The sequence below is a fragment of the Narcine bancroftii genome, chromosome 2 (assembly GCF_036971445.1).
Source record: "Narcine bancroftii isolate sNarBan1 chromosome 2, sNarBan1.hap1, whole genome shotgun sequence".
NCBI lineage: Eukaryota > Metazoa > Chordata > Chondrichthyes > Torpediniformes > Narcinidae > Narcine > Narcine bancroftii.
Genome location: NC_091470.1, coordinates 371,702,234 through 371,717,099, shown reverse-complemented (window position 1 = coordinate 371,717,099; position 14,866 = coordinate 371,702,234). Strand labels below are relative to the sequence as shown.

At 45.4% G+C, this 14,866-nt stretch overlaps 1 protein-coding gene across 2 annotated transcripts in view; it reads right to left on the bottom strand.

Moving 5' to 3' along the window:
• Window positions 1-500: 500 nt before the first annotated feature.
• Window positions 501-14,866, bottom strand: part of LOC138755874 (actin, non-muscle 6.2-like) — a 33,355-nt gene continuing 18,989 nt past the window's right edge. For both annotated transcript variants that reach the window (XM_069922620.1, XM_069922619.1), the window contains exon 3: window positions 501-1,808. In XM_069922620.1, coding sequence (XP_069778721.1) covers window positions 804-1,808 — 1,005 coding nt within the window. In that variant the 3' untranslated portion in view covers window positions 501-803. The remainder of the gene's footprint in view (window positions 1,809-14,866) is intronic.

Below are 14,866 nucleotides of genomic sequence, written 5' to 3'. Positions count from 1 at the left end.
AGCACATTCAGGACGAGTTCTCAGCTTCATCTCCTTCCTGTTCACCAAGCCATTGGGTTCCTCAGGAGTGCAGTGTAACCAACACATCAAGATCAATGTGTGCACAGGGAATATCAGTACTTCTAATTATTGTACTGGAGAAGAAATTAACCCCTGCGCCTCTCAGGGACTGAACACCCAACTGCTCTCGGGCCTCTTGCCATCCCTTGGTCCAGTTCCTTTACCCAGGTTCCGCTGCCACAGATAAATATGTAGAGCAACACGAAAAATGCCACAAGGCTCAACACCCTCCCGATAGGCAAGCCTGGCTCAAGCCATTGCAATGCATCACTTGCAAAGCTCAACATACTGGAACTGGCTGCTCTCATTGACCTCAGGGGAGGCTGTTGTCAATTCAACCGCTGGTTCAGACCCTCCATGAGAGACTTCTTTGGAGAAAATAAAGAAACTGAACTAATTTCTGTCACTGATGTTCAAGCTCAAATACAACACAAGAGGGATTTATTGGTAAAGCACTTTTATTCAAAATGTTAGTTAATCTGACAATTGCAAGATACAAAATTGAAGGTCAATTTCAGCTCAGATGTTTTGTCAGAGACATTGATAGCTCAACCAATAATGCCTATTCATCTGTTACAGATGAAAACACTCACACAAGCAATTCTACATCTTGGTGGCACAGACTGCAAAGGCATCAGGGGTTGGGGAAATAATGAAATGTGCATGAAATCAAAGGCAGGGTTTACTGGGGCTGGAGGTGGTGAACACTGATGGCCACAGCAAAGTGTACATGACCAGGGTCATTAGAAGCACTTGCGATGGACAATGGAGGGACCGGACTCATCGTACTCCTGCTTACTGATCCACATCTGTTGGAAGGTGGAGAGAGAAGCCAGGATGGAGCCTCCGATCCACACTGAATACTTCCTCTCCGGTGGAGAAATGATCTTAATCTTCATGGTGCTGGGAGCCAAGGCTGTGATTTCCTTCTGCATCCGGTCAGCAATCCCTGGGAACATGGTGGTTCCACCAGACAGGACTGTGTTGGCGTACAGATCCTTCCTGATGTCCACATCACACTTCATGATGCTGTTGAAGCAGGTCTCATGGATCCCAGCAGATTCCATCCCAATGAAAGAGGGTTGGAAGAGGGTTTCTGGGCACCTGAAACGCTCATTGCCGATGGTGATGACTTGGCCATCAGGGAGCTCGTAACTCTTCTCCAGGGATGATGAAGAGCTGGCCGTCTGCATCTCGGCTTCAAAATCTAGGGCCACATAGGCCAGTTTCTCCTTGATGTCACGGACAATTTCCCTCTCTGCTGTGGTTGTGAAGGAATACCCACGCTCTGTTAGGATCTTCATCATGTAGTCAGTGAGATCTCGGCCAGCCAGGTCCAGACGCAGGATGGCATGTGGCAAGGCATAGCCTTCGTAGATCGGCACGGTGTGACTCACACCGTCTCCGGAATCTAGCACAATGCCAGTGGTGCGGCCAGAGGCGTACAAGGACAGCACAGCTTGAATGGCAACATACATGGCTGGGGTGTTGAAGGTCTCAAACATGATCTGGGTCATCTTCTCCCGGTTGGCTTTGGGATTGAGTGGAGCCTCCGTGAGGAGGACAGGGTGCTCCTCTGGGGCCACTCGCAGCTCATTGTAGAAGGTGTGGTGCCAGATCTTCTCCATGTCATCCCAGTTGGTCACAATCCCGTGCTCAATTGGGTATTTCAGGGTCAGGATACCTCTCTTGCTCTGGGCTTCATCACCAACGTAGCTGTCTTTCTGACCCATTCCCACCATCACACCCTAGAAAGGAGAGATTGCAAAAAATGAATTTAGAATTAATAGGGTGAGGATGACCACTGAAAACCAGACCATCTTTTGTGAACTTTTGTTACAAAATAAGATAAATGTTCCCAGATTCCATTATAGTCTCCCCAGGACATTTTTACATCCACCTCACAATGTCAGCAACTCAACCTATCTTGTCCATGCCATCTACCAAATCCACATCTATACTAATCCCATTTACCAGCAGTTAATCTGCAGCCTGTATCCCAGATATTATGGTGTTCATCAAGACATCAACAACTTTTACAGTCGTGCAGACGCCAGCCTAAAATGATGAAGGGCTCAAGCCTGAAACCGCGGTTCTGCATCTTTACCTTTGCTCTATAAAGGACACTGTGTGACCTGCTGAGTTTCTCCAGCATTGTGTTTTTACTTCAACCGCGATGTCTGCAGACTTTCCTGTTTTACTTCCAATAGATGATGAGAAAGTAGGGAGGATATAATGGGTTCAGATAAAATTATTGCAGAAAGGGAGGTGTGGGTTGGCAGAGACATGGCAGCCGAAGGGCCTTGGTTGAGTGCAGTATGACCAAGCCTCCGAATTCCACCTGCTATTGGCTCACCCAACTCTCCATTCACATTCAAACTATTAGTATAATCAAAAAGGTCCAGCACCAATCCTTGCATCTACCATTAGTCACAGATTTCCATCCACCAACCACTGCCTCCCATTCCTAAATTTTGGATCCAACCCACCATGCATGAGCTTGTCAAATGCCTTGCTAAGCTGCCAGAAACTGTAGAACCATGTGTAAATACAGCATTTCAACTGACGTATGTCTTGGAACGATATGCACCACATGATGGCAAATGGGACTAGTCCAGAATGCCAACTTGGTCGCTATCGACTAGTTAGGTTGAAGGGCTTGTTCTGTGCTGCACGACTATTTGTAATCAGCCTAAGATGTGGGCTGCCAGGATCATCTTAGTGTAGAAGGCACTAATGAGATGAAGAGGACAACTGCTCATTATCAACAGCCCAGTTCAACCCAGACCTTGGTCTGGAGCAGTCATTCCCAAGTGGGGTCCTTCACCCCCCTTCTCCCCTGGGGGCCACAGAACATTTAAGTAAATGCCTTGTTTTCTTTTCACCTCTAATAACACAAATATATTTGTGTAGTCAGTAGGAGAGAAGTTTTGTGTGCCCGATGGAGATGTGGGGGGGCTGGTAGTCATGGTGGGGAGCTGGCTGATGGAGGACCTCAGTTTTCTTCAGGCTGACTTCCAGGCCAAACATTTTGGCAGTTTCCGCAAAGCAGGACGTCAAGCGCTGAAGAGCTGGCTCTGAATGGGCAACTAAAGCGGCATCATCTGCAAAGAGTAGTTCACGGACAAGTTTCTCTTGTGTCTTGGTGTGAGCTTGCAGGCGCCTCAGATTGAAGAGACTGCCATCCGTGCGGTACCGGATGTAAACAGCGTCTTCATTGTTGGGGTCTTTCATGGCTTGGTTCAGCATCATGCTGAAGAAGATTGAAAAGAGGGTTGGTGCGAGAACACAGCCTTGCTTCACGCCATTGTTAATGGAGAAGGGCTCAGAGAGCTCATTGCTGTATCTGACCCGACCTTGTTGGTTTTCGTGCAGTTGGATAATCATGTCAACCAGTTTACCTATCTCGGCTGCACCATTTCATCAGATGCAAGGATCGACAATGAGATAGACAACAGACTCGCCAAGGCAAATAGCGCCTTTGGAAGACTACACAAAAGAGTCTGGAAAAACAACCAACTGAAAAACCTCACAAAGATAAGCGTATACAGAGCCGTTGTCATACCCACACTCCTGTTCGGCTCCGAATCATGGGTCCTCTACCGGCACCACCTACGGCTCCTAGAACGCTTCCACCAGCGTTGTCTCCGCTCCATCCTCAACATCCATTGGAGCGCTCACACCCCTAACGTCGAGGTACTCGAGATGGCAGAGGTCGACAGCATCGAGTCCACGCTGCTGAAGATCCAGCTGCGCTGGATGGGTCACGTCTCCAGAATGGAGGACCATCGCCTTCCCAAGATCGTATTATATGGCGAGCTCTCCACTGGCCACCGTGACAGAGGTGCACCAAAGAAAAGGTACAAGGACTGCCTAAAGAAATCTCTTGGTGCCTGCCACATTGACCACCGCCAGTGGGCTGATAACGCCTCAAACCGTGCATCTTGGCGCCTCACAGTTTGGCGGGCAGCAGCCTCCTTTGAAGAAGACCGCAGAGCCCACCTCACTGACAAAAGGCAAAGGAGGAAAAACCCAACACCCAACCCCAACCAACCAATTTTCCCTTGCAACCGCTGCAATCGTGTCTGCCTGTCCCGCATCGGACTGGTCAGCCACAAACGAGCCTGCAGCTGACGTGGACTTTTTTACCCCCTCCATAAATCTTCGTCCGCGAAGCCAAGCCAAAGAAGAGGAGAGAAGTACGGGGAAGGGAAGGGAGCAGTGTCCTGGGGTAGGGGGTGGGGAGGGCGGAATAGCCGAAAAAAAACGTGGAGAATGGCTGGTCTTGCGAGGACATAATGTACTGCCTGGTGAGGTCAACAGAGCACATCAGTCATGTTGTCATACAGTGGCCCTGTCTGCCCACACAGTGCAACAAATATAGCTCACTTCAGGAAGAGGGAAAGAGGGAGAGCCCAGGAGATTCAGCAGAGAGATGGGCCCTTGAGCCCATTGGGCTTATAGCGACCATCATCCATTTACACCAATGCTACACTCATATAATTTGCTCACCTCACATTTTACCACTGACCTATACGCTAGGGTTATAATTAACCTGGAAACCTAATGTCTTTGGTCAAGAGAGGAAACTGAACACCTGAGGAAAGCCCACACAAATCAGGCAAACTCTGCACAGACAGCACCAAAGGATAGGAGTGAACCCAGTCTGTGCTGAAGCAACCATTTTGCCAGCTGCACCTCTTCAATTTGGACCCTCTCCCCTGCTGAAAACACCTCCCTCATTTGGAAATAAATTAATTTCCCAAGTAAACTTCCCAAAACATGCAGAGAGAAATGCACACAACCCTGATTATGAAAGATAGGAAAACTGGGCCTGAAACACAGGCCATGCCAGCCTTAACGAAATGAGTGGCAGAGTAGGGGAAGAGCAGGAACAGGCAGGGGGGTAGAGAAAGGGGAACTCTACTGAAGGGAAGGAAGTGGCCAGGCAGATCTCAACTGCAGAGGTCCAGATTTCAATTTCCCAGAAATTGAACAGAAACCAGCGGGAAAAATATCGTAAGAGTTATTTTAGAAATGCAGCATGGTAACAGGCCATTTCGGCCCACGAGTCAGTGCCACACAATTTATGCCCAATTAACCCTCAGCCCCTAGTACGTTTCAAACGGTGGGAGGAAACCAAAACCCACAGAAACGGGGAGTGTACAAACTCCTTACAGACAGTGCGGGATTTGAACTCCAGTCCCAATCGCTGGCGCTGTAAAGGCGTTTCACTAACCACTACATTGTCCATGCAGCATGGAAACCCATCCCTTATCTCTGCTGAGCAACTTGTCAATCTGAGCTTGTACCACTTGTCTGCATTTAATTTGATTCCCTGCAAATCATTCTTGAACATGTACCAGTTGGAAATGTCTTTTCTGTATTCCCATTATACCAACCTGGGCCATTTTTTCTGGCAGCTCATTCCATAAAGTCACAACAATCCACATGAAGAGGTTTCCCCTCAAGTCCCTTTAACCTTCGAAAAAGGCAGACTAACTTTTCATGATTTTATAAACCTCTACAGAGTCACACTTCAGCTTTCTACACTTAAGGGGGAAAAGTTGCAGCCTAACTCATCTTTCCTTACAACTCGAGCCCTCTAATTCTGATAACATCCTTGTTAATCTTGCCTGCACCCTCTTCATCTTATCGATACTTTTCTTGTAGCTGGGTGGCCAGAAATGCACACAATACTATTGTGGGCTCACCGATGTCTTGTCCAGTTGTAGGGTCAAAAGTGAAACACAAAGTCCGTAGCCACTGTAATTGGAGTAAAAACACACCACAATGCTGGACAAACTCAGCCAGTCTTGCAGCGTCCACAGGAGATAAAGACATATTGTTGACCTTTCGGGCCTGAGCCCTTCTTCAAAAAATAGAAATAAAGCAGATAACAGGAAATCTGTTATCTGTGGGCTTAGGGCTAAGATTCCAGACCAACAAAAAGTGTTAATTGTTTATGACTATGGGAGAGGTGAGAATTGGTTTTGGCTGTGTGAAAGGAGAAAGAGGGAAAAGGGAGAGAGACAGAGCTGGGGGAAGGTGACGAGGGGGAAGAAGTGGGGGGGGGGAGGATGTTTAACGGAAGCCAGAGAAGTTGATGTTAATGTCTTCTGGTTGGAGGGTTCTCAGTCAGACGATGAGGTGTTGTTCCTCCAATTTGTGGGTGGTCTCAGTCTGGCAGTGCATGAGACCATGGACAAATATGTCATGAGACCATGGACAGACAGTTGTAGAGACATCCCAGCTCAAAGCCCTGCACAATGAAGCCAAGCCATGCCAAAAGCCTTCCTCACCACATTGTTTACCTGTGTAGTCTGTTCTATGTTCTCTCTGTGTCTGCATGGGTTTCCTCCAGTTGCTCCAGATTCCTGCCACCCTTCAAAACGTACTGGGGACAATTGGGTTTAATTTGGGTGGCACAGGCTCATGGGACAGAAGGGACTGTTACTGTGCAGTTGGTCCAAATTTATTCTTAAAATTTAAATTCCATCTGCCATTCCTTGGCCCATGTTCCTAGTTCGTTGAGATCCTATGGTAATCTCAGATAACCTTCGCTCTCCACTATATCACCAATTCAACTTATCAACCATGCTAACCGCATGACATCCAAATCGTTAATGTAGATAAATAGTAGTGGAGCCATCACCAATCCCTGGAGCACATCAGTGATCACAGGGCCCCAATATGGGTAACAACCCTTTACTGCCAACCACTGACTCTTGTCTTCAAAGCCATTTCTTTATTCAATTGGCTAGCTTATCGTGGATCACGTGATCTGACCTTCCTGACCAGCCCACCATGTGGGACCTTATCAAAAGCCTTAAGAAAATCCAACACCCTTGTCAATCCTCTTAAAAAAATCTCAAATATGAGAGACATCATTTCCCCACACTCAAAGCAGTGGCAATTATTCCTAATCAGTCCAAGCCATTACAAATGTGGAAGGATTCCGTCCCTCAATCTTCTAGGCTTTCCTGGGGAGGCAACAGGGGTATTTTTATCTATTTATTTGTTTACACAGAAGGTTGTGGGGGCCTGGAATGTCTTGTCGGGGATGGTGGTGGAGGCTGAAACATTCGGGGCATTTAAGAGAATCTTCGACAGGCATATGGATGGAATAAAAATAAGAGAGCTAAGAGCCAAGAAGTATTAGTATTTGGGAGGAATAAATAGGTCAGCACAACATCAAGGGCCGAAGGGCCTGTACTGTAATATTCTATGTTCTGTTCCCCTGTAGTTCCCTGGCTTGTCCTTGTAGCTCTTCTTTAATAAAAGACATGAGTGTGGCACATGGAGGAGTGAGATAGATCAAGCTGTTTAGAGAGGTGTCATGGTTAGTATAGCAGTTAGCACAACGCTGTTACAGCGCCAGCAAACGGGACTGAGGTTCAAATCCTGCGTGAGTTTTTCCTGGGTTTCCTCCCACCCTTCAAAACATACCAGGGGTGTAGGCCAATTGGATGGCATGGGCTTGTGGGCCGGAAGGTCTTGTTACCATTCTGTATGTCTAAAATTTAAAATTTAATTTAAAATGTTAAAAAATTTTAAAAAGCAACCTTACACTGAATTTTAGCAAAACTAAGGAACTGATTGTGGAGGGATAAATGTGGAGAATATGAACTGGTCCTCAACGAGGAGTCACCAGAAGAAAGAGTTAAAAATTTCATTTTCTGTAGAGAGAAGAAAAAAAACAGAACTGAAAGAGAAAAGAAAATTTAAAATAACAAGAAAAGGGAGCGTCTCTTTGAAATATTGTGTGATTCACTTTTTCCTTGTGTATTTGTTGGGGGGGGGGTGGAAGGGAAAGGGGTTGGGGAGAAAATGGAAAAAGTCACTATGTATATATATAATATATATATGTACAAAGTTTGTGTAAATATTGTTAGAGATTGGTTATATTGTGACATATTAAATAAAAAAAATTTAAAATGAATTTCAATTTCCTGGGTGTCAACATCTCTTAAGATCTGTCAATCCAATCACAAAGGAGGCTTGCCAGCAGCTCTACTTTATGAGGAGTTCATGAGATTTGGTACATCACCAAAGACTCTTGCTCATTTCTACAGGTGTAGCGTCTGGTGTAGCACTGTCTGGTACAGAGATGCCAATGCACAGGACAGGAAAAGGCAACATAGAGTTGTGAACTCGGCCTGCACTATCAAGGGGATCAGTCTCCACTCTATGAAGGACATCTACAAGAAACAGTCTTAAGAAATCAGCGTCTACGATCAAGGACCCCCACCACCCAGGCCATGCCCTTCTTCACTCAGCTACCATCAGGAAGAAGATACAGGAGCCTGAAGACGAGCTTCCAAAAACTGCTTCTTCCCTTCCGCCATCAGATTCCTGAATGGACAATGAGCCTCACTTTTTTCTCTTTTACACTAATTACTTAGTTTTCAATCTTTCTATTCTTTTTTTTAAAAAAAATCAAGTTGCGTAGATAAAATAGAATCACAGACGTTAACAGAAAACAAGACATGTGTGATCCATGACACACATGATCCATGTTACTGATGAAAGAAAGAAAGGAAAAAGCCATCTATTGCTAATCTAATTTTTAACCTCAACCTGAGCGATTTCTGCAAAGTCAGGCATCAACTACTAATTTCAATACTAATAGGTTCAAAAAAAGGAAAGGAAAAAAATTAAGGACTAAAAATGATTGATCTTTAAATTTTGAAAATAATTGAAAGGAACCCCAAAGAGAAGAAAATTTAAAATTTTTTTTTTTCTAGAGAGAGGGATGCCATCAAATCCAACAACCATTGTGTATGTGTTGGAGGGACAACATCTTTCCACTGCAGTAAAATGAGCTTCCTCGCAATCAGGGAAGCAAAAGTTTCTTCATGGGATTGAGTTGGAGTCAATTTTAAGTCCATTGGTCTATTCACTCCAAAAATAGTCTAAAAGGGCTCGGAGAGAGAATCGTATCAAGAATTAAAGAAAGTGTACTAAATACCTCTTACCAGTAGTTACAAAGGGAGGGAGATGTTCAAAACATATAAGATAAAGGACCTTCCTGAGTTGTACACTTATCACATGTAGAGGGATAAAATTTAACTCATTGAACTTGTACACTAATTATATTTTAAATGTAATTTATAGCAATATCCATTCCTGTAATGAATTTTGTGACACATGTTCATGACAACAAATTCTGATTCTCTGTTCTGATATTGAGCCATCCTCCAGTCCAACAGCTCTCTGCCAGATTTCAGATTTATTGTCAGAGTACATACATACAACCCTGAGATCCTTTTCTCTGCGGGTGCGGCAGAATTACTGCTTATTGGTCGTGCAAAAAATGAACTGTACACAGCGTAAACATATAAACAAATAAAGAACTGTAAACAGATAACAAATGTAAACAAACTGACTGTGCAAGACAGAGAGAATAAAAAAGAAAATCAATAAAGTGCAGGTAAGAATCCTTAAATGAGTCCCTGATCAAGTTTGTCGTTGAGGAATCTGTGGGGGAGGGGTAGCATCTGTTCCTGAACCTGCTGGTGCGAGTCTTGTGGCACCTACACCTCTTTCCTGATGGCAGCAGTGAGAACAGAGCGTGTGGAAGTGGGTGATGTGGATCCTAGATAATTGCTGCTGCTCTCTGATGGCAGCGTTCCCTGTAGATGTACTCGATAGTGGGGAGGGTTTTTCCTGTAACTGAAGTTAATGCAAATACCTCTGCCAGGTCACTGCAGTTTATTTTCTAGCTTCTCCCAAAGACAAAGGATAAGCCCAAGTGATTTATCCACCTTCAACTGCTTCAAGACATCCAGTCCCTCCTTTGTAATATGGTTATGTGCCAAGACTTCACTATTTATTTCCCCTAATATTTTCTATGACCATCTCCACAATAAATACAAATTCAAAATATTAAATTAAGACCACACCCATCTCTCGCGCTTCCACACAAATGGAGCCTATTCTTTCCAGCAAGCAACGAGCTGCTGAAGGAACTCAACAGGTCAGGCAACGTCCATGGGGAGAAATGGTCAGTCAGCGTTTTGAGTCGGGACCCTTTATCATGACTAAAGTGGGAAAGGGAGACATCAACAGAATCAAGGGGTGGAAGAACCTGTAAGAGGTGATCAGATATCGACAGAAGATGAGGGAGGTGGAGAGACAGGGAGAGGCCGCTGTGGTGGTGGTGGCTGGAGGAATAATGATTAACAAGAAAAGAACAGGAGTAGTTAAAGAAACAGTGTAACTAAATGGAGGTGGAAAAGAAATCAATGTTCATGCCTTTGGGTTTAAGGCTGTCCAGTAGGAAAAATGTTGTTTCCCAAGTTTACGTTTGGCCTCACCCCTGTAATGGATGAGGTTGAGGACAGATGTACCGTGTAGGAAGTGAAATAATTAAGTCAGTGAGAGTTCATCTTTCCATTTCATTAAAGTTGCTCGTCTGCCCATCAACCTGCTCAAAGCTCCAACTTTCTCTTAAGATGATGATAAAACCAAGCAGGGCATCTAACTTAATCTTAAAAGTCATTGACAAAGAATTAAAAATATTCTGCCATTAACTTTCTAATTTAGGACATTCCCAAAACATATGAATCAGCGAGGCTTCAAAAATCTTACACTTTTCACAAAATGGATCAACGTCCGTGTAGAAACAGGATAATGCCCCGTGGCTGAATGATGTCACGTCATATCTAAGCTTAGAGAAGATCAGGTATAGCACTAAAGAGAAAAAGTTTCAGTTTGACAAGGTGTGGGGCCATTTACTACATATTATTATCGTTGCCAGTGGTAGGTGATTTGGGTGCCCTGGGGCTGATCCGTCCGACATCCAGAGGTCGCGGCCTGATCCATCTTTTTTTTTTGTAACCTTAATTAGAAGGAGGGGGTAGATTAGTTTCAGATTTAGGGCTTCTTTTTTCTTTTTCTTTTAGATAAATGGATTTGTTGGTTTAATTATAATTATCCTGTATAATATCCATTTTTTAAGACCTTATTAAGATATGTGATTTGTTATAGAATAATACCTAGTGTCGCCGAAAATGTCCTCCCAGAATCACAATGCGGCTTTCGCGCAAACAGAGGAACTACTCCCATGGTCTTTGCCCTCAGACAGCTCCAAGAAAAGTGCAGAGAACAAAACAAAGGACTCTACATCACCTTTGTTGACCTCACCAAAGCCTTCGACACCGTGAGTAGGAAAGGACTCTGGCAAATACTAGAGCGCATCGGATGTCCCCCAAAGTTCCTCAACATGATTATCCAACTGCACGAAAACCAACAAGGTCGGGTCAGATACAGCAATGAGCTCTCTGAACCCTTCTCCATTAACAATGGCGTGAAGCAAGGCTGTGTTCTCGCACCAACCCTCTTTTCAATCTTCTTCAGCATGATGCTGAACCAAGCCATGAAAGACCCCAACAATGAATACGCTGTTTACATCCGGTACCGCACGGATGGCAGTCTCTTCAATCTGAGGCGCCTGCAAGCTCACACCAAGACACAAGAGAAACTTGTCCGTGAACTACTCTTTGCAGATGATGCCGCTTTAGTTGCCCATTCAGAGCCAGCTCTTCAGCGCTTGACGTCCTGCTTTGCGGAAACTGCCAAAATGTTTGGCCTGGAAGTCAGCCTGAAGAAAACTGAGGTCCTCCATCAGCCAGCTCCCCACCATGATTACCAGCCCCCCCACATCTCCATCGGGCACACAAAACTCAAAACGGTCAATCAGTTTACCTATCTCAGCTGCACCATTTCATCAGATGCAAGGATCGACAATGAGATAGACAACAGACTCGCCAAGGCAAATAGCGCCTTTGGAAGACTACACAAAAGAGTCTGGAAAAACAACCAACTGAAAAACCTCACAAAGATAAGCGTATACAGAGCCGTTGTCATACCCACACTCCTGTTCGGCTCCGAATCATGGGTCCTCTACCGGCACCACCTACGGCTCCTAGAACGCTTCCACCAGCGTTGTCTCCGCTCCATCCTCAACATCCATTGGAGTGCTTACATCCCTAACGTCGAAGTACTCGAGATGGCAGAGGTCGACAGCATCAAGTCCACGCTGTTGAAGATCCAGCTGTGCTGGATGGGTCACGTCTCCAGAATGGAGGACCATCGCCTTCCCAAGATCGTGTTATATGGCGAGCTCTCCACTGGCCATCGTGACAGAGGTGCACCAAAGAAAAGGTACAAGGACTGCCTAAAGAAATCTCTTGGTGCCTGCCACATTGACCACCGCCAGTGGGCTGATAACGCCTCAAACCGTGCATCTTGGCGCCTCACAGTTTGGCGGGCAGCAACCTCCTTTGAAGAAGACCGCAGAGCCCACCTCACTGACAAAAGGCAAAGGAGGAAAAACCCAACACCCAACCAACCAATTTTCCCCTGCAACCGCTGCAATCGTGTCTGCCTGTCCCGCATCGGACTTGTCAGCCACAAACGAGCCTGCAGCTGACGTGGACTTTTTACCCCCTCCATAAATCTTCGTCCGCGAAGCCAAGCCAAAGAAAAATTTAATTGATTTATATGTATAATTATTTTAACAGATAATCACATTTAATAATAAGGGATGGAATTTAAAATATGGCAGAGTGTGTAATTAGTTTAATTTTATATTATGTACATATTATTAATTCTGCCTTGCTTTTTTAATATTTTGTGTATGGATTGTTGTGTTAAATTTAATAAAAATATTGTGAATAAAGGAGGAAGTGAAATGGTTGGCTATTGAGAGTTGAAACATGAGAGTCTGCAGACGCTGTGTTGGCAGTAAAAACACAGAAATGCTGGAAGAACTCAGCAGCTCTCGCAGCGTCCACAGGAGGTAAAGAAAGGCCCACGCCTTTCTTCAAGGTATGAGCAAAAAGCAGGCAGGCGCCCGAATTAAAAAGGCTGGGGAGAAGGGAGAAAAGGGCAGGGGGGAGGAGTACAGACCATCAGATAAAAGGTGATAATTGGATATGGATAGGGCAGAAGAGAAAAAGGAGTTCTCCCTTAGACCTGCAGACAGGGTGCAGATGTTCAGAGAAGTGGGTACCCAGTTCACCGATGTAGAGGAGGCCACACCAAGTATACCAGGCGTAGTGGAACCTGGTTGGAGATGTATGGACAAGTGCTGGGTTCTCTGTGATTACAGCAGGAAGTGCCTGAGATAGTGGTAGGGTGAGTGGGGAGCGAAGAGTGACCCATGGAGTCATGGAGAGACTGATCCATGCAAAAAGGAGATAGGGTGGAGAGGGCTGGTGGGATGGCACTTAAGTTGATGGAACTGTCGGAGGATAATGTGCTAGATGAAGAGACTGGTGGGGTGGAAAGTGAGGACTAGAGTGGCTCTGTCCTTGTTCTGCTTGGGAGGGTGGGTGGTGCGGAAAGGAAGGAGTGAGGGTAGAACCACTAGAAATAGTGGAGATATGGATATTTACAATGGGAAGTCCACCTTGATTCAGAACACTTCTGACATCCTGGAGTAGAAGGTCTTGTCTTGGGAATAGATGAGGTGAATGCAGATTCAATCTTGAGTTGTAAAAATAAATTGGATCAATACCTGGATTGGAGGGGTCTGGAGGGTTATGGAATGAGAGCAGGTCAATGGGACGAGCTAATTTTATTAGTTGGCACAGACCAGAAGGGTCAAATAGCCTGTTTTCCATGCTGTAACATTCTATGGTTCTATGTGCCAGAGAGGGAGGAATTAGGGGAAATAGACAGCATCCTTACAAGACTCAAATGGGAAGAGTACAACCAGGTAGTTATGGGGTCAGTGGGTTTGAAGTAGATATCCATAATTATCTCCTGTGATGGAGACAGAAGTTCAGAAAGGAGAATCTGGTGTCAGAAACAGCCCAGGTAAATTAAAGAGCAGGATGGATTTCGGCACTAAAGTTGTTGAAATTGTACAAGGCACAAGAGGCAGAACCAATGCAGCCATCAACATGGTGAAGGAGGTGTTGGGGAGTGGTGACAGAGTACTACTGGAATGGGGACCAATCCACATACAAGAAGGCCAATGTAGCTGGTGCCTATGGATCTGAAGAAAGTGGGAAGAGTCGGAGATGGAAGAGTTGTTATGGCTAAGGAAGAGTTCGACCAAGCAGAGGAGAGTGTTGGAAGATCAAGTGGATGGTTCTGCATCCAGAAAAGAAACAGTGGGCCTGATGGAGAATGGATGGGTTGAAGGGTGAGCTGCTGGGGGCCAATTTTCAAAGAGGTGGAGAGGACGAATAGAGTCTTGGATGTGGGTGGGAAGGGACTGGATGGGGGATGGGGGGTGGGAGAAGGAAACAGGAGAGTATTACGGTACAAGTGAGGCAAGAGCAGAAAATATTGCAGTATGCCAGGCCAGTTCTGTTTGGGAAAGTTACGGAGGAAATAGTAGGCCAAATAGGATGGAGGAAACGGCAAATTGGAGAAACAACACCTAATATTCCGTCTGAGGACTCTCCAACAGGATGACATTAACATCAATGTCTCAGGTTTCTGTCCCCCCCCCCCTCACCTCCCCTTTCCTCCCAATCCCCACACCCTTCCCTCTCCATTCAGCTATCCTCCCCCGATCACCTCACCTTGTGCCCTCCCACCCATATTCACCCAGAACCTTTTGCCTGATGACCAGTCCCTTCCCCATTTTATTCAGGCACCTTGTTCCTTGATGAAAAAACGCTGGTTAAATAGCTTTACCACCAAGAATGCTGCACGACCTGCTAAGTTTCTCCAGCACTTGTGCATTAAACTACAATCACAGCATCCACCACCCTTGTCTTCACAGGTAAATAATCCCCCCACATTCTCCCATCCTTAGTTTTCAAATGCTTACCACTTATAAAGG